This window comes from Xiphophorus hellerii, chromosome 8 (genome assembly GCF_003331165.1).
Source record: "Xiphophorus hellerii strain 12219 chromosome 8, Xiphophorus_hellerii-4.1, whole genome shotgun sequence".
NCBI lineage: Eukaryota > Metazoa > Chordata > Actinopteri > Cyprinodontiformes > Poeciliidae > Xiphophorus > Xiphophorus hellerii.
In genome coordinates this window covers 5,626,549-5,654,304 of record NC_045679.1, presented here as the reverse complement: position 1 = coordinate 5,654,304, position 27,756 = coordinate 5,626,549, and the positions used below count along the sequence as shown (strand labels likewise).

The window sequence follows — 27,756 nt, the reverse complement described above, 5'->3', positions numbered from 1 at the left end:
TCCAGAAACCCAGAACAACTGGACTCCAGTCACACCTTAAACAGAACATTCTGCTTCTAAATCCAGACTGGACCGCTTGATTTCTTTGGACCTGAAACATAAAGTGCTGTGAAAAGTATTTGCTCCTGTACAGATTTCTTCTGTTTTGCCTTTTTGTCCACCTGAAATGTTTCAGATCATCAAACTGATTTTAATATTTGATGAAGAAAAACTGATTAAATTCAATAAACAGTTTTCAAATGATGATTTTATTCATTAAAGGAAAAGAGCTGAAAACCAACAAACACAAAACCAAGAAAAAACACAAAGCTGGAAAAACAAGACAAGTATAGAAATAATTAAACAAAGTTTAAATTACTGTCAATGGCAAGAATACAAAGTTTAAACTGAAAAAAGTTTAGATAGAAAAACAAACATATAAAACTTTCACTCTGTTCTACATAAATCATCATCAAAATCAAAGCAGCAAAATATTTCCTGTATATTTTTATAAAACATCTTCAAGGATTTCCAGCTAAGTTTGTAGACAAACTCACAAAAAACATCATAAACCTTATTTTATTTGTTTAGCAAATATTTTAAAGAGAGAAAAACACTTTTATCTCCTCACTAAATTATTGCAAACTAGACATCCCTCTAAATTACCTACAATTGTTTTTAATATTCATCCTAAATAAATCATTTTCTATTAGTTTATAGTTTGTTTCTTTCATTTCTAACAATGTTTCTTTACACCATGAAAGGAGTTTATTATAGACTTTGTAAATAATCAATGTTGTTCTGATCTCTACTAAATCATAACATTTTAAAGTATGCACTTTCATTTTTTATTTTCTTGTTACTAAATATTACAAATTTTTCCATAATTTAGTGTTAATCTATTTTTGTCACATCATTAATATTTGTAATTCTCCTTCCATTAAACTGTTGCTGCTCCAAACTGACCAGATCAAAATAATGTATCAGCAAATAAAGTAAATGTTAACAAATTAGATTCATTGCATAAATCATTTATGTAAAGTAAGAAAAGTTTAGGACCCAGTTCTGACCCTTGTGGTTTTCCACAGGTAACTTCTAGTAAATCAGAATTCATATTATTTGTACATTTTGATGTCTTGAGTAACTTTTACCCAGGAATGTGAAAAGCCTCATGATTCAGAACTAAGAAAGAGAATAATTATATAAAAATATATATTGGAGATTTCAAAGTAAATATTTAGTTTAGAATGAACGTATGGATGACATGGTGAAAATATTAGCTTGAAAAATACATTTTCACATTTTTTCTCTATGAAATGATGAATAAACTAAAATACTGTTCTTCATTTTTTGTTACTATCAATCATCACTACAGTCATGATCAAAAGTAAGTACACCCTCATTTTTATCAGAACTTCTCTCCTTCCTCATGAAGATTTTATCAACCTGCCTCTGATTTCACCTCAGAGCTTCTACTTCCTGGTTCTGTTGCTCTGAAGGAAAAAACTACAAGCCAGGTGGACTGTGACGTCATCAGTTACGCAACATCCGTCACATTTATTTTCGGTTTCAATTTACCTGTTCAGGTGCGGCTCCAGTCTGTTAGTTGGGTCTCAGTCTGTTGTTTAAATTTTCTTCTTTAACTCTTTGGATCGTTTGAACAAACTGTAAGTTTAATTTGTTTATTTCTTGAATTTTTCATCACTTTAACTTTTTCTGATTGTTTCTAATCTCTGACGTTTGGAGAAAAGTTTCACTTCTGATTTCAGCTGAAACTTTAATATCTCTGCTGTTTGAAGGCTAATCTACAGGATTATTAGATTATTGATGAACTGGAATCAAACAACATGATGAACAGCTGATGTTTCACTGTTTTCTTCTCCGAACTGATTCATGTTTTTATTTCCTGGTACCGAACTCTAGTCTCCACCATTAACGTCAGCAACAGTTTCCTGTTGCTTCCTTTCAAAATAAAATATTATTAAAACGGGTGTTATGTATGTGATAAAACAATACATTATTCAATAGCACTATTTTGTGTACTATGTGGAAGAATACCAAATGTGGTAGCGCATTGATCTCACTATGTTTGGGAGAAATGTTCAATAAACAAAGTCACGTTCCACTGAGGCTCTGTTGAGTTCATATAGTTAAGTTATGAGAAGAAACATAACAAACTGGCGACGAGATTTAAACGGATCCCCGATGTGCATGTAACGACAGAGAGCGGGAAAAGCCTTGTGAAAGTGACAAAAAGAGAAGAAAAGGAGAACAGGAAAACCCTCCGTCTGGAAGCTAATGCGGCTTGCTAGCTAACGACCTACAGAGAGAAAGTGAGTAACGAACACCACACGAAAATGTCGGGAGGCGTTGGACAAATGAACATTTTTGAAAACGGCACAGAGGACTGGACAACATATGTGGAGCGAGTTGAACAGTTCTGTCTGGCTAACAAAGTAGAGGATGAGAGGAAAGTCGCTGTGTTACTGAGCGTAATGGGAGCGAAAACGTATAACTTGCTGCGCAGCCTCATCACACCAGCCAAACCAGCAGACAAAAGTTTCAAGGAGATCACAGAGGTTCTCCAAAAACATTTCCAACCGAAGCCACTGGTCATAGCCAAACGAATCATTTTTCATAAACGAAATCAGTTAAAGCTTCGGCGGCTGTCGGAGCACTGTCAGTTCGGGGAGGGGCTGTCAGATTCGCTGAGAGACCGTTTCGTCTGTGGGCTGCACAATGAAAGCACACAGAAACGACTCATCACAGAGGATAATCTGTCGTTGCATCGTGCATTAGAAATAGCCATATCAATGGAAACTGCAGCAAAAGATGCAGGAGAGCTTCAGGGAAAATTCATGGAGCCGTGTTCTGTCAATAAAATGCGTGCGCAGCCTAATCAATCAATCATCAATCAAATTTTATTTGTATAGCACATTTCAGCAGCAAGGCATTTCAAAGTGCTTTACATCATAACAGACACAGAATCACAATGCAATATAGAATCAATCATTAAGTCAAGTTACATCAATAAATTTGTAATTGATTACATTTCAAATACAATTCTAAACAGGTGGGTTTTCAGTTGAGATTTAAAAGAAGTCAGTGTTTCAGCTGTTTTACAGTTTTCTGGAAGTTTGTTCCAAATTCGTGGTGCATAGATGCTGAAAGCTGCTTCTCCTCGTTTGGTTCTGGTTCTGGGGATGCAGAGCAGACCAGAACCGGAAGACCTGAGAGGTCTGGAAGGTTGATACAACAACAGCAGATCTTTAATGTATTGTGGTGCTAAGCCGTTCAGTGATTTATAAACTAACAACAGTATTTTAAAGTCTATTCTTTGAGCTACAGGGAGCCAGTGGAGGGACTTTAAAACTGGTGTTATGTGCTCTATCTTCCTGGTTTTAGTGAGAACGCGAGCAGCAGCATTCTGGATCAGCTGCAGCTGTTTGATTAATTTGTTGGACAGACCTGTGAAGACGCTGTTGCAATAATCAATACGACTGAAGATGAACGCATGGATGAGTTTCTCTAGATCTGGCTGAGACATTAGTCCTTTAATCCTGGAAATGTTCTTCAGGTGATAGAAGGCCGACTTTGTGACTGTCTTTATGTGGCTCTGGAGGTTCAGGTCAGAGTCCATCACTACTCCCAGGTTTCGGGCCTGATCGCTGGTTTTCAGTTGTAATAACTGAAGCTGTGCATTGACTCTAGATCGTTCCTCTTTAGGTCCAAAAATAATAACTTCAGTTTTGTTTCTGTTCAGCTGGAGAAAGTTTTGGCACATCCACACATTTATCTGTTCTAAGCATCTGTTCAGTGATTGGATGGGCTCTGAGTCACCTGGTGACATCGTAATGTAGAGCTGTATGTCATCTGCATAGTTGTGGTAGCTAATATTATTTCCTGTTATAACCTGAGCTAGTGGGAGCATATAAATATTGAATAAAAGGGGTCCTAGGATTGAACCTTGGGGTACCCCACATGTGACCTTTGACCTCTTTGATGAAAAGTTTTCAATTGAAACAAAGAAATTCCTGTTCTTTATGTAGGATTCAAACCAGTTAAGCACTGGACCGGAGAGTCCGACCCAACTCTCCAGTCGATTCAGTAATAAATGATAAATTACAGACCTGCTACAGATGCGGCAAAAAGTCACATAACGCTGCTAATGGCTGGTTTAAAGATAAAGAATGTCTCCAATGCAACAAAAAGGGACATATACAGAAACTGTGCAGATCAAAACAATGTAAGAAAAACAAAATGTGGAACAAAGATAGGAAACTGCATGAAGTAAATGAGACAGACTCAACTTCTTCCCAGGAACATTTGGCATGCCTTGAGTTGCATACAATACAAGACAAGGAGAAATATGAGGATGCAATATGGCTCACACCTAAAGTACAAGGGGTTACATTAAAGATGGAACTGGATACTGGGTCAGCCCTTTCACTGATCTCATATGAAGACTACAGAGACAAGTTTCCAAATCTGAAACTAAAGCACACCTCAGTGAAACTAAAAACATACACAGGTGAAAGAATAAGTCCCTTGGGAAAACTAAAAGTGAAAGTGGAATATGAGAAAAACAAATGCAACCTTGAACTTTATGTTCTGAAAAATGGTGGCGTCCCATTATTTGGACGTGACTGGTTGAAACACATCCAATTCAACTGGAAAGAAATAAAGTCCATGAGACTGGCACCAGACCTGAGTGCAAATTCTGTGGAGGAAAGACTGAAACAGATACTTGAGGAACATGCTCCGGTGTTCAAAGAAGGAATTGGCACTCTGAAAAATATTAAAGCACAGATCATATTGGAAGACGACACAAAACCCAGATTCCACAAAGCACGTCCTGTACCATATGCTATACGGCCCAAAGTCGAAGCAGAGCTGCAACGCTTGGAAGAGCAAGGAATACTCACCAAGGTGGAATGGTTAGACTGGGCTACACCAATAGTGTCAGTGAGCAAGAAAACAGGTGACAGTGTGAGAATCTGGTGATTTTAAGGTTTCAGTGAACCCAGTACTCCATGTAGATCAGTACCCACTTCCGCGGATAGAAGACATATTCACAGCAGTGGCAGGCGGCAAACACTTTTCAAAAATCGACCTCGCACAAGCTTATCTACAGATGGAAGTAGAAGAGACAGCCAAGAAATATCTAGTGATAAATACTCACAAAGGCCTATTTCAGTACAACCGACTGGTATTTGGTATCGCCCGTGCTCCAGCAGTATGACAACATGCCATGGATCAGGTTCTGCAGGGCGTTCCAGGAACACAATGTTTTCTGGATGACATTATTGTCACAGGTGTCGATGAAGAAACGCATTTAGCTAACCTAGCAGCAGTCCTGGCCAGGTTAGAAAAATATGGAAACAGGAAAAAGTGTGAGTTCTTCAAAGATTCCATAGAGTATTGTGGACATCGGATTGACAAGTATGGACTCCACAAAACCAAAGACAAAGTTGAAGCAGTCTTGAAGGCACCAGAGCCTAAAAATGTCAGTGAGTTACGCTCATTCTTGGGCTTAATTAATTACTATCACAAGTTTCTACCGAACCTGTCAACAGTTCTGCACCCGCTACACACACTGCTGCAACAAAATGTCAAGTGGAACTGGTCAAAAGACTGTGAAAAGGCATTTAATAGTGCTAAGCAGCTCATTACATCAGAGGAGGTGCTAACACACTTTGACCCAAATCTTCCCCTTCGCCTTGCATGTGATTTCTCTCCATACGGCATCGGTGCTGTGCTATCTCACAAAATGCCTGATGGAGTGGAACGACCAATCGCTTTTGCCTCAAGGTCCCTAAATGCAGCCGAGCGTAATTATGCATAGATAGACAGAGAAGCGCTAAGTCTGGTGTGGGGAGTGAAGAAGTTCAATCAATATTTATATGGAAGACACTTCACCCTGATCACAGACCATCGACCACTGGTGTCCATCTTTAACCCTCGGAAAGGTGTGCCAACCATGGCTGCAGCGCGGTTACAGAGATGGGCTTTGTTCCTTAGCTCACACACCTACAACATTGAATTTAAAGGGACAAAACTGCATGGAAACGCAGATGGACTTTCACGTCTTCCACAAACACAAACCACTGAAGAGACTACTGATCCAGAAACTGTGTTTCACATTGCACAAATGGAACCTCTGCCTGTGACAAGTGCTCAGGTAAAAAGAGAAACAAGTCGAGACACAATCTTGTCCAAAGTATACGATTTTACTGTGAATGGCTGGCCATTCTCCATTGACACTCAGTTCTCTGCATACTCCAGCCGCAAAGACCAGCTATTGGTTTGCCAAGGATGTGTAATGTGGGGAACCCGTGTCATAATACCACCCCTACTACGTAAAAGGGTACTGAATTCACTTCATAATGGACATTTGGGTGTGGTTAAGATGAAAAGCCTTGCTAGGAGCTATGTTTGGTGGCCAGGCATAGACTGTGAAATAGAGAACATGGCTAAGTCTTGCACTGGTTGCCAGCAGACACTGCGCCAGCCCCAGCCAGCACCTGTACACACGTGGGAGTGGCCATCCACCCCCTGGCAACGCATCCATATAGACTATGCTGGACCTTTTATGGACCAAATGTTCCTGATTGTAGTTGATGCTCACTCAAAGTGGCCAGAAATTTTTCCTGTAAAGCATGCAACAACAGCCAGCACAATCAACGCCCTTAGGTCACTTTTTGCCCGCACAGGTCTGCCTCAACAGCTTGTCAGTGACAATGGCCGTCAGTTTACTGGAGAGGAGTTCCAGTGTTTTCTTAAGAACAACGGGGTACGACATATCATTTCAGCTCCTTATCACCCTTCAATGAACGGACAAGCTGAACGGTTCATCCAGTCATTCAAGAGGTCCATGAAAGCCAGCTGGACAGAGGGGAGACCTCTGCAATTGAAAATCGACAACTTCTTACTGGCTTACAGAAACACCGTTCATGCAACAACTGGACAACACCTGTAATGCTCTTCATGGGACGAAATCTGAGATCTCGTTTGGATCTGTTGAAACCGGACATTTGGAAGGATGTTGAGGACAAACAGCCTTCCTTGGTGGAAACAAGGAGGAACAAAAGCAGATCTTTTGACATTGGACAAAAAGTACTCGCCAGGGACTATAGATGCCCAAGTCAGAAATGGCAGTCTGGCACAATTCTGTCAAAGATAGGACCTCTGACATACAACATAAATGTTGGAGACAACTCAGTCTGGCGTAGACATGTTGATCAGATTCTAGATGTGGAGATCCACAAAAGTCTAGAGCAACCTGAGGACACATCTACATCTCGAGATTCAGAAGAGTTCACTTTTGCTACATCTTCTGGGGTTCAGAGTTCGTGTGAAACCACCAGTGTGCCAACAGCTGAACCTTCCACACAGAGCACCATAGACTCTGGTCAAACAGGTAGACGTTACCCTGAGAGAAATCGCAGAGCACCTCAGAGACTGAATTTGTAGATTACCTGTTCATGTATAAAGGAGCAGTTTAAATGTTAAGAGTAACTAGCCTGTTTTTGCGTTGCAGATATCTAAATAGTTGTCATGTTTCTGTTTGAGCAAGTTTATTGGATTACAACATTTAGTTAAATATATTTTTGGTTCGTCAAAGCTGGATGGAAGGAACTGTTATGTATGTGATAAAACAATACATTATTCAATGGCACTATTTTGTGTACTATGTGGAAGAATATCAAATGTGGTAGCGCATTGATCTCACTATGTTTGGGAGAAATGTTCAATAAACTAAGTCACGTTCCACTGAGGCTCTGTTGAGTTCATATAGTTAAGTTATGAGAAGAAACATAACAATGGGTTTGATTCAGTCAGATGATTAAATAGTTCATCTTTAATGGAGATAATAATCCACTTGTAGAAATTAATAATTATGAACTATAAGACTTATTCAGGTTGAATCAGTGAATGTAAATGTTGCTCCATGTCTCCATCTAGTGGACTGATAGTAGAAGTGCAGCCTCTAATGGCAGCTTCCTCTGCCTCTCTGCTGTCTGACTGCATTCACCTGACACTGATATGAAGTAGAGAAGAAGAGCCAATCAGAGGAGGAGCAGCTGATCTTTTTCCAGCTCTAATGATGTAAAGGATGATCAGAGTTGATGTGCAGATGAATGATGTGTGTTTCCTCTGCAGGTGAAGGTAGAAAGTGTGTGTGAGCTGATGTGAATTCAGCAGCATGGATCAGTGTGAGGACAGAGAGGAGGGAGTCCCTCCCTCTAAAACCACTCTGTGTGGGGAAGATGAGAGCCAGAGCAAAGGTCAGAGGTGAGGTCACCATCTCTAACTGTCCACAGCCCTTTTCACACAGCGTTCACTATATCAGGCCAGAACAGACGTGGTGATGAAGCTGCTGCTGCTCCTCTTTGCTGATTAAGTTTTAATCATCATGTTTCTGTCAGGATCCATCAGAGACTCAAACCAGAACCAGAACCTAGCTGTGTGTCCTTTAAGAGCGACAGGTCAAAGGGTATTCCCATTGGATTTAAATCTCCTGGATCTCCACCATCAGAGAGGTGAGCTGTTTCTAACTGCTGTAACTGTTCAGTTTATATCTGTTATTGTGGCCATGTGATGATAAGTTCTGTTGGGTTCTGTTGTCATGAAAACATTGGACTGAATGTCAGGTTATTTTTCCTTTCATACGTATTACGTCAAAGATGTAATACTGAGTCCAGTATTACATGTCTCCATGGAAACATGTTCCAATAAAGAACATGTTCCTATGAACGTAATAAAGTTCAACTGGCTCCTTTGTACAAAAATCCAGGTCCGTTTAGATCCACAGTCTCTACCCAGAGCTTCACTAGTTAACAGAAGTCTCAAAATCTGATCTGATGTTTACCTGACATCAATTTAACATGTGTCTCAATAACTCATTGGTCAGTTATTGACAACATACAGAAAGAAACTTAAAAATCCTCAGTCAGGACACACTCTTATAAACTATTATGCTGACATGACATTTGAACCAGAAACATTTAACTGTGTTTTATTCTGTTTTCTATAACCCTAATTTTTCCAAATGAAACACTCATTTATTTTGTCCGATATTAATATTAACACAAGAACAAATATACAGAAGTGAATTTTATTTCTAGGTTGATATTTGCATCTTTCTCTAAAATCTGACAAAAGACAGATTCATTCTGAAATAAAATTTTTCTATTAATTATTTTATGATTCGACCTCTGAAGTTCAAACATCATCCAACATGGCAGATTATCAACCATTTCTACAGTTAAACTAAATATTTTGTGGATCTGATTGAGCAGTGGGCTTCAGTGTCTCTAACGGACCATCTGGTTCTGATTGAAGCTCCATCAGATCCTCCTTGGATGGTCAGAGTGGAAATGATTCCTGGTTCTTCTCCATGTCAGAGCTCAACGCTAAGATCACCAAACTTCTCACAGTCATTTCAAACCAACATGTTGGTCTCAGAAACAAATCTTTCTGCTCTTTAAAGAAGGCTGGACATTATTCAGGAGGATCAATGATCAGGAACATGTTGGAGGATTGGACCGGTTCTGATAGGAATCATTCAGAACATCAGGTTGATGATCTGTCTGGTTCTGTTTTTGTTTTACAGCTCTTTATTTTACAATCATATAAAAATTACCTTGAAAGCAAACAACAGAAAGTTTCTAATGAGAGTTTTTCTTTCAGGATTCATCAGAGATCAGAACCAGAACTAGAACCCAGCTGTGTCTCCTTTAAGAGCGACTGGTCAATGGATGATCGTTTTGTTGACTTTAAATCTCCTAGACCTCCATCATCAGAGAGGTGAGCTGTTTCTAATTGCTGTAACTATGGAAACTGAACCAGTAAGAACTCAGATGTTTCCAGTTATATTTACAGAGATTTGATCCATTATCAACAGAAATCAGCTGATCTGTTCTCATGAAAACACCTTCATATCTTTATCTCTGGGATGTTGATGATGATGTTCTGTTGCTTCCTGGCTCCATGTCAGACTAACAGTGGAACACATTTCCACTGGGAAATACCTGGTAAAGCCAGTCTGGTCCATCAGGACTTGGTTCCTGTGTGCATTGTGAGAGCAGTTCAGCAGGGAAGGAAAGCTTCATGATGTGGTTGGTGAGATCTGCTGGATCTCAACCAAACTGAGCTGATGTGGACCATCAGAGGTTCTGCTGTTTCTTAATGGGATCAGCAGGAACATTAAATCTTTATAGCTACTTAGATCACCTGGTTCACTGCTCACATCCAGATATCACATCATGGATCTTTACCTTCTGATTGTCTCTGTGTGGACAGATACAATGTGAGCTCATTGGCTTCCAGGGATCTACAGGATCCTTTTTAAAATCCTCCCTCTAAACATCCAGTAGAGGATCCCACATGGACACACACCCACATATTGCAGACCTCCTCCATGTCCACATCACCTCAGATCTAGTCATCAAAACCTGATGGATGTCCCACACTGTCCTGAAGACCTGTGTGGACAGAACCTTCATTTCCACTGTCCCCAAGCTCTGGGAAACTGTCTCCACCAGCATCAGATCTGCTGACAGTGTGGACTGTTAGAAGTCCACTTTCAGTACCAACCTTTTGAAATGTCTACTGTGTGTTTCTGGTCTCCATTGTTGTAGTTAATCTTCCCTCTAACTTCTTTGTATTATTTTTATGTGATGCTCTGTTTTTCTGCTTTATGGAATTTTAATGTCAAACTCTTGGTGATTCCATCTGTGAATACTGATGAATGAATATTTTTTGACTTCCTAATTGTTCCTGGTTCCTCCACAGAGTGGACCAGCAGAGCTCAGAGGTTCGCAGTGGTCCGACTGCCCAGCAGAAACAAATACAGCTTCATGCTGTGTTTGACTCCATATATGTGGTATGTCCATGTACAAGAACTACTTTTCCATGAGTTCTGTTCAAAGTCACCTTCATGCTGCACTTTGTAGACCAGAGGAGTGACAGTCTGTCCAACATTCATCTGGTGTTTGGCTCCATGATTTCACTCTGACAATTCCTTAATCTATTATTCTGTTCCAGCTGCTGGAGGACAACATTGTCACTTTTGTGAAGAAAGAACTGAAGAAGATCCAAAAAGTTCTGAGTTCAGATTACCCAGAACATTCAGAGAGTCAGAGAGATGATGAGGTGTTGGAAGGTGATGATGAAGAACAGAGGAGGAGCAGCAGAGAGGCAGTGATGAAGATCACACTGAACTTCCTGAGGAGGATGAAGCAAGAAAAGCTGGCTGACCATCTGCAGAGCAGTAAGAGCATTTCTTCAGAGATTTGAAATGATAAATTATACATCTTCAGAAGTGATGTAATCAAATTCAAATTATGATTATCTTTCATACCTGATTTTTATTATTGTGCTAATTTAGGACATTTCGCTGCAGTTTGTCAACATCAACTTAAATCTGTTTTGAAGAAGAAGTTCCAGTCTGTGTTTGAGGGGATTGCTAAAGCAGGAAGTCCAACCCTTCTGAACCAGATCTACACAGAGCTCTACTTTACAGAGGGAGGGACTGGAGAGGTCAATGATGAACATGAGGTCAGACAGATTGAAACAGCATCCAGGAAACCAGACAGAACAGAAACAACAATCAGACAAGAAGACATCTTTAAAGTCCCACCTGGAAGAGATCAACAAATCAGAACAGTGATGACAAAGGGAGTGGCTGGCATTGGGAAAACAGTCTTAACACAAAAGTTCACTCTGGACTGGGCTGAAGACAAAGCCCACCAGAACATCCAGTTCATATTTCCATTCACGTTCAGAGAGCTGAATGTGCTGAAAGAGAAAAAGTTCAGCTTGGTGGAACTTGTTCATCATTTCTTTAGTGAAACCAAAGAAATCTGCAGCTTTGAACACTTCCAGGTTCTGTTCATCTTTGATGGTCTGGATGAGAGTCGACTTCCTCTGGACTTCCACAACAAGGAGATCCTGACTGATGCTACAGAGTCCACCTCAGTGGATGTTCTGCTGACAAACCTTATCAGGGGGAAACTGCTTCCCTCTGCTCTCCTCTGGATAACCACACGACCTGCAGCAGCCAATCAGATCCCTCCTCAGTGTGTTGGCATGGTAACAGAGGTCAGAGGGTTCAATGACCCACAGAAGGAGGAGTACTTCAGGAAGAGATTCAGAGATGAGGAGCAGGCCAGCAGGATCATCTCCCACATGAAGACATCACGAAGCCTCCACATCATGTGCCACATCCCAGTCTTCTGCTGGATCACAGCTACAGTTCTGGAGGATGTGTTGGAGACCAGAGAGGGAGGAGAGCTGCCCAGCACCCTGACGGAGATGTACATCCACTTCCTGGTGGTTCAGACCAAAGTGAAGAAGGTCAAGTATGATGGAGGAGCTACAACAGATCCAAACTGGAGTCCAGAGAGCAGGAAGATGATTGAGTATCTGGGAAAACTGGCTTTTGATCAGCTGCAGAAAGGAAACCTGATCTTCTATGAATCAGACCTGACAGAGTGTGGCATCGATATCAGAGCAGCCTCAGTGTACTCAGGAGTGTTCACACAGATCTTTAAAGAGGAGAGAGGTCTGTACCAGGACAAGGTGTTCTGCTTCGTCCATCTGAGTGTTCAGGAGTTTCTGGCTGCTCTTCATGTTCATCTGACCTTTATCAACTCTGGTTCTGACGTGATGAAAGAAACACAAAGATCTAAGAAGTATTCATTATTTAATAAATCTGACCTAAAATCTCTCCATCAGGGAGCTGTTGACCAGGCCTTACAAAGTCCAAATGGACACCTGGACTTGTTCCTCCGCTTCCTCTTGGGACTTTCACTGCAGACCAATGAGAGACTCCTACAAGGTCTGCTGACAAAGACAGGAAGTAGATCACAGACATATCAGAAAACAGTTCAGTACATCAAGGAGAAGATCAATGAAAATGTGTCTGCAGAGAAAAGCATCAATCTGTTCCACTGTCTGAATGAACTGAATGATCGTTCTCTAGTGGAGGAGATCCAACAGTCTCTGAGTTCAGGAAGTCTCTCCACAGATGAACTGTCTCCTGCTCAGTGGTCAGCTCTGGGTTTCATCTTAGTGTCATCAGGAAAAGATCTGGATGTGTTTGACCTGAAGAAATACTCTGCTTCAGAGGAGGCTCTTCTGAGGCTGCTGCCAGTGGTTAAAGCCTCCAACAAAGCTCTGTAAGGACACAGACTGTTACTGTATTTTTGTATGGATAAAAATATACTAATTATGATGTAAATACTCATGTTTCAGTTTATATATTGGTGCATTGTCTCTTCAAAGTGTCTCACTGGGGGGGATGTGTAAAGGAGACACAGACTTACTTCAGCAGCTGAGCATACTATTACATATTAAAGCAGCAAAACTCCTCTTTATGCTAAAATTTTAATTGTATTAATTTAGTAAATAGTGGGATTTTATAATTCTCTGGCTGAAGGCTGGAGGTCCAACTATAGAATGAACCAGTTCTCAACAAATGCATAGTTTGTGTAAAATAAGATAGTTCCTTCTCTGGCCAATAAAAACATTTTTGATTTGAAAGAACATACATTTTGAGGAATTCTTTAATAACAGATTTTTCTCTGTCTCCTCAGACTGAGTGACTGTAACCTCTCAGAGAGAAGCTGTGAAGCTCTGTCCTCAGTTCTCAGCTCCCAGTCCCCCAGTCTCAGAGAATTGGATCTGAGTAACAACAACCTGCAGGATTCAGGAGTGAAGCTTCTCTCTGCTGGACTGAAGAGTCCAAACTGCAACCTGGAAACTCTCAGGTAAAATGTTCTCAATCCCAGTGATTTCTATCCACTAGCTGCTAGCAGAGATTGCCAAAAGCATTTGACCACCCAACCAAATGATTGTAATCAGGTGTTCCAATAACTTCCATGGCCAAAGGTGTATGAAAGTAAGCACCTAGACATCTAAACTGTTTTTACACATATTTGTGAAAGAATGAGTTCCTCTCAGAAACTCAGTGAATTCCAGTGGAACTGTGATAGGATGTGCAACAAGTGGGTTGTTTCATGTCCTGGACAACTGAGAACATATAAATATGTAGAAATTTAATATTTGGGTTAGTATCATAACTTGAACTGAAGGATGAGCACCAGAGTTTTCTAGAAAAATATTCAGATTTTATTTTATGGTTTTAAAGGCTCTACATTGAAGATGATAAGAAATAAAGACATACTTTATTTTGTGTTACTATCAGCTTCAATAGCCCCTCTGCTCTCGGCTCACATACGGAGCTGTCGGCTAGTGGTAACACTCAGCCCCTCCAGTTTCAAACTCTTCTTATTAAAGTAAGAGTTAAAGAGTTAAACATAATTGAAATATTAGCCACATTCAACAGAAAATGAGCTAAGTCTATGAAAGCAATGTAGCCAGTTTATCTACTTTTGATTTAAGGCATAATAATGCAGTTTATCATGATTCAGCTGAAGTAATGAAATGAACAAACTGTGGTCTGATTTTTGTTAGTGTGTTTCTTCCTCTTAAGCAGTGAAAGTAAATAAAATGTGTTACATGTCTTTTGCTTTAAGTATTTACTTACTGGAGGGTTTTTGTTTGTGCTGCAGAGCCACAGCTAACAGCTAGCTCCTCACTTCAGCGGCTCTAACGGAGCCTGTGCCGTTCAGCTGCTGTTGCTCCTCCTACACTTTGGACTGAACCATTGTTCTAAGAATGGTGGGGGGGTTCCTTAAAATTAATTCTTGTTCTTTTCTTAGATGAATGGCAGATTTATTTTGTTCTTTATTTCTTATACATTTTTATATTGATATTGTTTAAATACAAAGGTTTCTTTCATGATTTATTTGGGGGGACAATTCCAAAATTGCGGGGGTCCGGACCCCCCGACCCACCTGGGATTTACGCCCATGTCCATACAGGTCAGCCTGTGTCCAGTTTGAGTGAAAAGAGGTGCAGGTGATCCAGGCTTCAGAGATCAAGCAGTGGCAGCACGAGGCAACATGTAGAGGCACCAGCTGTGTGATTGGTCCACTCTCCTGGTTTTAAATGCATCAACTATAAACCTATCTATAGAAATAAATCTGCTCCACCAGGCCAGTGAAACGATCGGAGCAACAAAGACTCTTGCAATCCAGCTTTGTAAGAAAAAATGAGCATTATTGCAGATCCTTCCTCCCAGGAGTTTTTAGACTTTCTAACCAGAACTGCTCCCAAAAAACTCTTTAATTATTTACATCCTGGCTGTTACATGCGGTCTTTTTAAATGTCTTTTAAATAGTCTATTGCCTTTTCAACATACAAATATACACATCTTATATATGATTATAAATTGCTCTACTCAGCTGCGCATTTTTTCTGATTATGCTGTTTTTATTAAATGTACAGCATTATTATTCCTCTATTGTAAATGTGTCCTTACTCTACAGCCTATTATTTTTTATTTTTACCTTTTCTTCAATGTTTTCTTTTTCCATTTACCTTAAACTTGTTGCTGGTAAACCTGAACTCCCTGCTGTGGAAAAGTGAAGGATGTTTCTATTCTGATCCATTCGATAAGTGGCAAATGTTGATTTTTATTACTCAGAAAAACAAAATTTGAGCACTATTGCTCTTTTATTTTATTGACAGCTTAAGCACAATTTATTGACTTTTTTCCTCTTGTGAAAATGACCAGTTCAGACCTTGGGTTCTACCTCAATATTCTCATCATGTGATGAATTGTGTCTGCAGCTTATCAGGCTGTTTGGTCTCAGAGGAAGGCTGTGCTTCTCTGGCCTCAGCTCTGACCTCCAACCCCTCCCATCTGAAAGAGTTGGACCTGAGCTACAATCATCCAGGAGACTCAGGAGTGAAGCTGCTGTCGGCTGGACTGAAGGATCCACACTGGAGACTGGAAGCTCTCAGGTATGGAGGAACTTGCTGCAGGAGCAGAGAAGGTCTGATAGAGGAGGAAGAGGGAGAAATGTCTTTAGTCAGTCTGTTGGAAACATTTAGTTTGAAGCTGAATAGTTAGCTTGTTGCTCAAAGGAACAGCTTTTGTCAGTTGCTGCTCAGTTTTCCATCTCTGTATTCAAGCAGTTAAAACAGGGAAAGATGAAATCTGAGATTCTCTCTGCTTTGCTTGAAGCTGGTGTTTTCCCTCAAACCAGCTCTGATGCTGTTATTCAGCCTAGATTTCCACTGTACTCTATCTGTTAATACTGACACTGGATTAAATTAGTTCATGGCGTAATATTTCTCTTGACAGCCTCTTTGTTGGAACTTATATAACGCTTTTCCAGTCATTTGACCATTCAAAGCGCTTTACACTTGTCATATTCACCCAGTCGCACTCACAAACACACACACATTTATACACCGACACGCAGATATGTAGGCAATTTGGGGTTAAGAGGCACATCGACATGTGGCAGGAGGAAGCTGGAATCGAACCTACAACCTTCCGATTGCATGATGACTACTCTACCATAGAGCCACAGTCGCCCCTCGTTGTCTGTTCATTCCTTCAACACAGGAGAACCATCTACAAAATGATCCAGTTCAATATGTGAAGTAAAAGGTCATTTGAGTCTTCCCAAGAAGAACATTCTTGACTGGAAATAAAGAAATAAATATTTTTGATTTGCTGAATAACAGATTTTTCTTTCTGTCTCCTCAGACTGAGTGGCTGTAACCTCTCAGAGAGAAGCTGTGAAGCTCTGTCCTCAGTTCTCAGCTCCCAGTCCTCCAGTCTCAGAGAACTGGACCTGAGTAACAACAACCTGCAGGATTCAGGAGTGAAGCTTCTCTCTGCTGGACTGAAGAGTCCAAACTGCAACCTGGAAACTCTCAGGTAACTCTGGGCACTTGACAAATTGCTGCATCTTAGGAGCAAAAAGAAACATTATTACAGATCCCAGCAGTTGCTTGGCTTTCTTATTTATTCCACATGTTACAAATCCATCCATCCATCCATCCATCCATCCATCCATCCATACATCCATCCATCAGTTCAGACCTTGGGTTCTACCTCAATGTTCTCATCATGTGATGAATTGTGTGTCTGCAGCTTATCAGGCTGTTTGGTCTCAGAGGAAGGCTGTGCTTCTCTGGCCTCAGCTCTGACCTCCAACCCCTCCCATCTGAAAGAGTTGGACCTGAGCTACAATCATCCAGGAGACTCAGGAGTGAAGCTGCTGTCGGCTGGACTGAAGGATCCACACTGGAGACTGGAAGCTCTCAGGTATGGAGGAACCTGCTGCAGGAGCAGAGAAGGTCTGATAGAGGAGGAAGAGGGAGAAATGTCTTTAGTCAGTCTGCTGGGAAACATTTAGTTTGAAGCTAAATAGTTAGCTTGTTGCTCAAAGGAACAGCTTTTGTCAGTTGCTGCTCAGTTTTCCATCTCTGTATCCAAGCAGTTACAAAGGGAACGATGAAATCTGAGATTCTCTCTTCTTTGCTTGAAGCTGGTGTTTTCCCTCAAACCAGCTCTGATGCTGTTATTCAGTCTAGATTTCCACTGGACTCTTTCTGTTAAAACTGACACTGGATTCATTTAGTTCATGGTGGATTGTAATATTTCTCTTGCCAGCCTCCTTGTTGTCTGTTGTTCAATCTTTCAGGACAGGAGAACCATCTACAAAATGATCTAGTTCACAATAAAGGTCAACATAAAAATATGTGAAGTAAAAAGTCCTTTCAATCTTTCCAAGAAGAAAATTCTTGACTGGAAATAAAGAAATAAATATTTCTGATTTGCTGAATAACAGATTTTTCTCTCTGTCTCCTCAGACTGAGTGGCTGTAACCTCTCAGAGAGAAGCTGTGAAGCTCTGTCCTCAGTTCTCAGCTCCCAGTCCTCCAGTCTCAGAGAACTGGACCTGAGTAACAACAACCTGCAGGATTCAGGAGTGAAGCTTCTCTCTGCTGGACTGAAGAGTCCAAACTGCAACCTGGAAACTCTCAGGTAACTCTGGGCACTTGACAAATTGCTGCATCTTAGGAGCAAAAAGAAACATTATTACAGATCCCAGCAGTTGCTTGGCTTTCTTATTTATTCCACATGTTACAAATCCATCCATCCATCCGCCAGCGATCAGTTCAGACCTTGGGTTCTACCTCAATGTTCTCATATTCTCATCATGTGATGAATTGTGTGTCTGCAGCTTATCAGGCTGTTTGGTCTCAGAGGAAGGCTGTGCTTCTCTGGCCTCAGCTCTGACCTCCAACCCCTCCCATCTGAAAGAGTTGGACCTGAGCTACAATCATCCAGGAGACTCAGGAGTGAAGCTGCTGTCGGCTGGACTGAAGGATCCACACTGGAGACTGGAAGCTCTCAGGTATGGAGGAACCTGCTGCAGGAGCAGAGAAGGTCTGATAGAGGAGGAAGAGGGAGAAATGTCTTTAGTCAGTCTGCTGAAAACATTTAGTATAAAGTTAAATATTTAGTTTGATAATTAAATATTTAGTTTACAACCATGTCATTTATAAACTAATGGATAACATTTTGAATCCCCCTTTGGTCTCTTATGACAAGATAAATAACTCAAGTTATTGCTGTTATGCTTGTTTGTGTAACTCTGCAAACGGCCACCAATTTAAACTGTAGGAATCTTTCACATGGTACTGTATGAACCTGGGAAACCGACCCATCTACTGGAACCACAATGACATGGTAGTCAGAGCAGCAGGGGGCCAAATATAGCTCCATGTGGAACCAAGAGGTTGGAGAGAGTTTAGAAAATACAAGAAACCAAATTACTGATGGACAGGAATTTAAAATATGCTGATAAATGACATCATAAACCAGATATTACTGGTATTCAAGTGACATGACTGAGATCAAATACAGATTATTTTAAGTTTAAATGTTTCACTGACAGGAAGATAATGAGCTTGTTTTTGGATTGATTTAGGAGCATTTCTGTTTCTATATGTTTCTATTTTTCCCACATTAGTTTCATTGTAACTTTTTTTTTCAAACAAAAGAGTTTTTTATACAATCCTTTTATTGAACAATTTGATTCTTGTTCAAAAAATATTTTTTGTCAGTTGCTGCTCAGTTTTCCATCTCTGTATCCAACAGTTAAAAATGGAAAGATGAAATCTGAGATTCTCTCTGCTTTGCTTGAAGCTGGTGTTTTCCCTCAAACCAACTCTGATGCTGATCTTCAGCCCAGCCTTGATTCTCAGGCTTCATTGGACACTTTGTGTTAAAACTGACATGGGATTAATTTAGTTCATAGAGGAATTTAATATTTCTCTTGCCAGCCTCCTTGTTGCCTTTAGTTCAGTCCTTCATGGCTGGAGGCCCATCTATAGACTGAACCAGTTCACAACAAAAGGAAACATAATTATATATAAAACAGTCCCTTAAATCAGTAAAGAGGAACATTGTTGACTGGAAAAAAGACACATTTTGAAGAATTGTTTAATAACAGATTTTTCTCTCTGTCTCCTCAGACTGAGTGGCTGTAACCTCTCAGAGAGAAGCTGTGAAGCTCTGTCCTCAGTTCTCAGCTCCCAGTCCTCCAGTCTCAGAGAACTGGACCTGAGTAACAACAACCTGCAGGATTCAGGAGTGAAGCTTCTCTCTGCTGGACTGAAGAGTCCAAACTGCAACCTGGAAACTCTCAGGTAACTCTGGGCACTTGACAAATTGCTGCATCTTAGGAGCAAAAAGAAACATTATTACAGATCCCAGCAGTTGCTTGGCTTTCTTATTCATTCCACATGTTACAAATCCATCCATCCATCCATCAGTTCAGACTTTGGGTTCTACCTCAATGTTCTCATCATGTGATGAATTGTGTGTCTGCAGCTTATCAGGCTGTTTGGTCTCAGAGGAAGGCTGTGCTTCTCTGGCCTCAGCTCTGACCTCCAACCCCTCCCATCTGAAAGAGTTGGACCTGAGCTACAATCATCCAGGAGACTCAGGAGTGAAGCTGCTGTCGGCTGGACTGAAGGATCCACACTGGAGACTGGAAGCTCTCAGGTATGGAGGAACCTGCTGCAGGAGCAGAGAAGGTCTGATAGAGGAGGAAGAGGGAGAAATGTCTTTAGTCAGTCTGCTGGGAAACATTTAGTTTGAAGCTAAATGTTTAATTTGATAATTAAATATTTAGACGCCTCATCTGGAGGCAGAGATCATTACCCAGTTTTCTGGAATATTCTCCAGACTAAGAACGGCTCACAAGGAAAATTAAAGAGTGGGATGGGTTTAATAGTTTAATAGGTACTCTGACTAAATGAATAAAAGAAGTTCAGTTAGATTTCCATGATGATCTACTGATGGCAGAAAGGACTTTAAAACAATATTTGATGGAGCTCCAGACCAATCAGCCCCAAGAAGCAAAGATGAGAAGAAAAGTAACTCCATGTTGGTCAGATGGATGTTTAAAAGTTATGGGAGAGAAAAATAAAGAACTTTAGATTTTAAACAAAACTCACAACTTTCAGGATTTAATAAAATATAAATCACATAAAAAGTGAAGAAAACTATTCATGAGGCAAAGAAAGAAAGTGAGAATTTTAACAGTTTCATCCATTTAGTAGTTTGATCTCCACCAGGGGGCGACATCTGGAAAATGATCCAAAGAATGAAAGGAATCAGGAGAGAATGGAAATCCCTTGTTTTCCAGAGGAAATGAAGAATTGCAGTGAATGATGGTGAAAAAGTAGAATTGTGCTCTGTTGACTGTGGTAGAAATGAAAAAACAATAATAAGACCTTTTAGACAGATCCAAGAAAAGACTAATGTGTTTAGGTTTTCAGTAGTTGGGAAAGCTTTTGGGATTGTTCTATAAAGTTTGGGAAAAATTCCCAACGTCTTGGAAAAAGGCAGAGACCCTTCATGTTGGAAAACCAGGGAAATATCCATCCGACCAATCAGATTCCAGATCCACAACTCTGACGTCACATTTAGGATAAATAATGGAATCGTAATAAGAGAAAGAAAAACATTTTATTGATAAAGTAGAGGGATGATATCAGCCCATCAGATGGTTTAGAAGAGGGAGAGGAAGCATCATGGGACTGCAGAGGTCCTTCACCTGATCCTGGTTGTTGGGACAAGAACTTTGTTACTGAACTTAAGGACATTTTTCATGTTTCTGTACGTAAGTAGATTTAATGGTGGGAACTTTTACTCCACTACATTTTACAGTATCTGTACTTTCTACTTCACTACATTTCTATAAAGCGTTGCGTTACAAGTTACATCCAAGTCGCTTTGCGCTTTTTGATTTGTTGCATAGTTTGAAAGTAATCAATGATTCTGGTGCCGCCTTTGCCTCCCTGATATCATGAACTGCTAGCTTTCAGAAATTCACCATCAAATCTGAAAAACATATTGACGAAAGTTAAGCTGCTAAACGCTGTCTGAGTTTTGGGTGTTAAACTGATTTAGGTTAGAGAAGTTTTATGTAATCTTACCAAGCTTCTAGTTTAAATCGACTGCAATAAATAAAACAATTAAATAGTTGTAAGCAGCTGAACTGGCAGTAACATTGATTACTGCGGTCGGGGCGCATGGAGCGCAGCGTCTCCTGCCATGAATGTCCCAGTAACGTTAAACTCCTCCACATCCTGGTTACTGAATTAATGTGAATAATCTCCATCTCATATTTACATTTACAGTCATATCCAATAAATTAGAATATTGGTTCCCATGAGACTCGTTTGTCAGGTTTTAAAACAACTTCAGCAGATATTAAACATATTTTTCATGCTTTCTTACTTTTACTCAATTAAAAAAATCAGGTTGGAAAGAGGAGAGATCTTTACTGAGCTGCTGGATAAAAGCTTCTGAAACATTTCAACTCTTTCTGGAAACTAATGAGACATAAAAACAATGGATGTTTTTACCATCCAGACCTTTAGAACCAGTTCGGGTCAATAATTCAGTTGTTTCTGTGGAAGATGAACAGATTTGATGTGAAATGATGAAATTCTTCATTTCTATCTGATGTTCCAGCAGATCTGTAGAAAATGGAGCTGCAGCTCTCAGATATTTCAGTCGTCATGTTTTCTATCAATGAATCCACTGATTAAAGCAGGAATCTCATCTCCATGTTCTCCTCCAGAGGTTCCCAAGGTTTGTTCCTGGAAGCTGCTGCTAGTTCCTCCAATCCAGGCTCCGCCCCCTTTAGAGGAAATCTGTCCATATATGGCGCTAAGAGTCACCTTGATGCTGCAAAGCTTTGTTCAGGGATGAGATGTCAGGATGTTAGTGTCAGTCTGTTCCAGGCTTTAGTTGTTCTCCTCATGAGGAGCTGAAGTCTCTGACAGGAACGTAGAGCTGAACAGGAGAAGAACTTGAAGCTTCTTCTTGGCCTCTGATTGCAACAGCAGGACAATCCAACATTTTAGTCTGACTTCATCTGGAAATATTTCTTTGACCCTGAATCAGTTTGAAGGCAGGCCAGCTCCTCATCAGAGCTGAGATCTTCTCTGTCCTCCATGCTGGAAATGTACAAGTCCAGCAGCTCCTGATCAGTGACATCAGAGCGTGACATCATCAGTAGAATGATGATGTCATTTCCCTCTCAGAGCAGCTTGGAAATCTGAGAGGAAAGATGCAAACAAAGACTCTCTGGACTGTTGGATCTGCTGGTTCTGGTTCCAGATGCTCCTTGGACACTTTCACAAGCCATTACTGCAGCTGCTGGATTCAGGATGCTGCTTCTTCTTCTTGGTCTCATTGTAAATGTGTGCAGCAGCGCCACCTGGTGGTGTTGGTTGGTAGAGGAAGTGCTGAAAGGTTGGAGGTGTTTGTCAGAGGTGTGTGATGATGGAAGCCTCTCCCTGGTTTGTGAGTCTGAGCTCAGAGATCAAATCTTTGATTCTTGTTGAACTCTTTGTTGAATGTGATGCAGCTTCTCCTTTTTAATGTTTGTATTTCTGGATATTACAGTGAGGCCACAGCAGGTTTTCAGCAGCAGGGCTGTTTAGTGTTTCATTCCTTCATCTGTGTGTGGGAGTGTGGATGGAACAGGTATCCAGGTGTTGTGTCAGAGTTTAGATTGATTGTATTTTAATGCTGATTATTAAATCAGGTTGAGCTTCCAGAAATGTTTCCTTAGTTTCCTGATGTCCTTTTAGGCTTCAGTGAGTTTCTTCAGGTTGTTACTGAGGGATTTCCTTTCTCCTCTCTGTTGGAGCTTTTCCTGTGTTTGGAGAAATGAGTTGTGCTGCAGCAGCACCAACTGTCCTTCCTACATCCACTGCAGTTTGCAATCCAAATGTTGGACTGTTCCTGTCTCAGTGGAGGACAATGTGTGTCTGAGAGACATGTAATGTCCATGTTTGCTGCTGAAAGAGACTGATGGTCTGACCCCCCTCCTCCTTTCAGGGTGGAGCCTGCTGGAGTCCTATTCTTGACACCAGGTCTGAGGAAGTGTAAGTGTGTTTTTCATCTGATTCATGACAACAAAGCAGCTCACATTCAACCATCTTCAAACTGTCACATCACTCATTCAGGAGTCATCATCAAAGTGTCAATAAATGATCAATAACTGCAGCTGGATTGTGTTTGTTCTCTCCATCAGATTCCTGTCAACTCACCATCGACACAAACACAGTGAACAGAAAACTCAAACTGTCTGAAGATAACAGGAAGGTGACACGTGTGAAGGAGCTTCAGTCATATCCTGATCATCCAGAAAGATTTGATAACTGGAATCAGCTGCTGTGTAGAACTGGTCTGACTGGTCGCTGTTACTGGGAGGTCGAGTGGAGAGGAATAGTTTATATATCAGTGAGTTACAGAAGAATCAGGAGGAAAGGAAACAGTGGAGACTGTTTGTTTGGATATAATGATCATTCCTGGAGGCTGAGATGCTCTGATGATGATGGTTACTCTGTCTGGCACAATAAGATAAAAACTGGTCTCTCCTCCTCCTCTGTCTCTAACAGAGTAGCAGTGTATGTGGACTGTCCTGCTGGCATTCTGTCCTTCTACAGAGTTTCCTCTGACTCACTGATCCTCCTCCACACCTTCAACACCACATTCACTGAACCTCTGATTCCTGGATTTAGGGTCTTGTGGTCCATTTCTGGTTCTTCAGTGTTTCTGTGCTGAGTTGAGTCTAAAGAGTCTAAAGATTTTCCTCCTGTCAGAGAAACTCTCTCACTGTTGAACAGATAGTTCAGTCTCTACAATCTATTTCTTGGTGAAACAATTCTGATTGAGTCCTTGGAAACTTTTTCTTCTTCCAGTCCTTTAAATATGGAAGCTGGGATTATTCCAGGATTATTTCAGGATTATTCCAGGATTATTCCAGGATCCTCATGTTTTCCTGTCTGTTTCCAGTCAAAGCTTCACACTGAATATCAAGATGTTGTTTCTCTTGTTTTTTCCTTTCATTCATCAGATTTCATTGAAATGTTGATCAGTTTTTCTCAATCACTGATCATTTTCTGTTTCTATCGGCTCCTATTTTTCTCAACATGTCAGATTTGAATATTAAATCTTCCTTTTTTAAATTTGCTGCAGTTTTTCTTCATATGTTTTAAATGAAAACATTTTTCTTCTGCATTTGGTTCATTTGCTGCTCATTCTGTTCTTTTCCTGTTCAAATTTAAATATTTGCATTAAAAAGATTTTTTCATCAACTCTGCCTTTCAGAAAGTCCTGATTTAAAGTAAAACATTCCCATCCCATGAAGGTCAGAGGTCAATGCTTTGAATCCTAAAGTGGGAAAATCTTCATATTTTCTGTTTCATTCAGAACTTCTACCTGAAACTCAGAACCTGCAGAACATTTTTCTCTTTGGAGGAAAAATCCCAGGAACTGGAAGATCAGAGCAGAATGAAAACTGGAGATCAGTGTTGGACAGAAAAGGTCTGATCGCTGCATCTCTGCTATATTTTACATTTAAATCTGATAACAAAAAGTAAACCTGTTTTTAGTGAATAAACCAACATGGATATGACCCGCCACAGCGCCAACGTGGGCCACACCTGATTCAACCCAAACTGGAAATTAAAGGATTTAACTGGAAAAAGCAAAACCCAGTAAAATCAGCAGCTGGTTGTGATTAAAATGCAGTTTGTTGCAGAGGTTCAAACTTCCTGATGGTGACCTCTCCTCCGTCCCTCACCTTGTCTGGCCGGTTTTAATCCTCACTGCAGTGTTAGACTGGAGCTCATCTCTCAGATTAACCAGATTAACACTGAGCTGCAACAGGAACCAAACGTCTCTCCTCCAACTTATTTCACTGATTAATAACAAGGTTGGATAAAAACATTGAGCTGAGCTTCTCATTCCTTAAAGAGTCATGAAGAAAGACTCACCCTGGAACTGCAGGAAAGAAGTTAGAAAGTTTAAAAATAGATGGAAAAAACTTTGTAAATATATTCTAACAAGTGATTTAATTATCTGTTTTTTGTATCTTTTAATGTATAAAACTGTATAAAAAAGGTGTAAATGGTTAAAAATCTTCAGAATGAGCCAATTTTTAACCTGATCAATCATCACAATAATTCTTTGTTGGACCATCGCTACGCGGTACTGAGGAGGAAACTTTAAAAAAGTTTTAATGTAACTTTCTCTATGTCCTAACATGAGATAATCTGAGAGAACAAATGGAGTTCCTCTGCCTCCTCCCTGTGTTCTGCTGAATTACTCTACTGGGTCAGAAACAAGCCATCAGAACCAGAACAATTAGCCATGAGCCTGCAAGTATTGGACATGTTTTTGTCTAAATGAGGTGATTTTATGGCTCCATTTTGCCAGATCACATAGTAGCATTTCTACCTAAAGCCAAACATTAACAGCCAATCCATGTGATCGGTATCTGTGATCGGCAGTGATCGGACCTCATGGTGATCAGAACCGGCAGGAAAAACCCTGATGGGAGCGTCTCTACCCAGGAGTAATATGATGGTTTAGAAGTTCATTGAAATCTTTTCCTTTTTGAAAGAAGCTCACATTTGGGGAACTTGTGAATGATTACATTATTTATCATACTTGGTTCTGCTTAAAATAATTCAATTCAACTGAATTATTCTATTGTCATTATTGTTCTTACATTTGGGAGATTGAACATTTCTGTTTTTATTAAGTTTTTAAAATAAAACTTTAAAAAGTTCAGAAAATAAAATCAATCTACTGAACATTCTGATTTTATGAGGATCTGTTTGAAATGTTTGTTACAAAGTTGATTACTGCATTAATTTTGATGTGAATTAAATTGGTGTGTTTAATTTGTGTTTTTTGTAATGTACTGTTACTGGATGTAATACTATTTTTATTTTTTAAAGGATTTTGACCCGTTTATTGGCCGACATTTATTCTATAAATCATTTGGTGACCAATTAAAAAGTAAATGTATTGAACTAAAAATGGAATATCTAATTTCTGGAGCAGAAATATTAATCACTAATACAGTTTCCTCAAGTGACTGGAGTTTATTTATTTTTAACACAGTTTGATGAAATGGTGAAGAAAAATATAAGACAATTACAAATGGAACTGGTTCATTTTTGGGGAAAAACTGTCATAATTGTCAGAAAAATACAAAGAAAATTAAAAACTTTGTTATTAAACACCTTCAGTAAAATTTAACTTATAAAAAATGTTTAATAAATCATGGAACATACTTTATTTTAAGATAAATCACGGTCGCACCACATGACATTTTTTAAGACCACAGCCGAATCATATTGATAAAAAACCTCTGAAAACGTCTCATTTTAATTTTTAATTATAATTTCTGTGTGCACAACATTTCAAATGTTCTAATAATTGCAATGGATAAACATATTTTTAAATGTTTAATTTCCCCTGATGGAAATCCTGATACGTCAACGACCCTGAAACAGACGTTCCTCCAAAATCTCAGTGATTTCCTTTTCTTTCAGTCTTGCATCCACATCAGCAGAAAGAGGTTTTGAAAGCACTGAAATATCATCAGTAGCAATAATTTCAGCATTTAAAAGCTCAAATCTGACTTCATCTAGTTGAGTATCAAGTCCTTGAATGGGAGGTTTTAGACTCCTGGGTAGTTTGAGCAGTGAATGTAACAAACAGCCATTGATAGAAAAAGCTGCTGTTCCTGTAAATGAAGTCAACATGACAGTTTGATTTGATATGTCAGCCTCCTCTCCATCAGTAGAAGAGGCTACTGATGGATCTGATGATCCAGAGCAGTGCTTGCTTCAGAGTCAATACATTTAATCAGGTGGGATTTTCCACTTCCTGCTCCACCGTTGACATAGAAGTAAAATGGATGAGGGTTCAAAGCACAGAAACACTGAATACACCAGTCTCTTACTGCACAGTTTGGTGTCTCCATTGGTGGATTGATGGGAAAACTGAGAGCATCAATTTACTGGACTGAACTGGAGATTGATAAAACACGGAGTGGAGTTTTCTTCTGTGCATTTTTGTGCCATAAATGGATTGGAAACCAAATCTGGAAAGAGTTTGACTGGAAAGTAAAAACCAGATTTAATAGAACTCCAATAAAAAGTTTCATTTCCAGGATTCCAACCACAGATAGATGTTGGAGGAATTTGTGGAATGGTCGGTCATCACACACGTCTTCTGGGACTGACCACAAATAAAGACCTTCTGGGAGGAAATGAAACAGGAGATTGAGGACATTCTAAGGACAGATCTCCCCATGGAGCCTCTTCTATTTCTGCTGGACATAAACACCAAGGATTTACTCACTAAAGATCAATGTTACATATTGTTGCACCTTCTGCTACTAGTAGCAAGAAAGACAATTACACTAAACTGGATTAAATCCTGTTCACCAACTGTTGCTGAGTGGAGAAAAACTGGAACATGACAACATGATGGAGCGTCTGACTGAACAAC

At 40.0% G+C, this 27,756-nt stretch overlaps 1 protein-coding gene across 1 annotated transcript in view; it reads left to right on the top strand.

Annotated features, from left to right (window-relative positions):
- Positions 1-27,756, top strand: part of LOC116724454 (NACHT, LRR and PYD domains-containing protein 3-like) — an 86,659-nt gene that overhangs the window by 31,926 nt on the left and 26,977 nt on the right. The window contains exon 11 of the mRNA XM_032570173.1: positions 23,477-23,832. Coding sequence (XP_032426064.1) covers positions 23,477-23,832 — 356 coding nt within the window. The remainder of the gene's footprint in view (positions 1-23,476; positions 23,833-27,756) is intronic.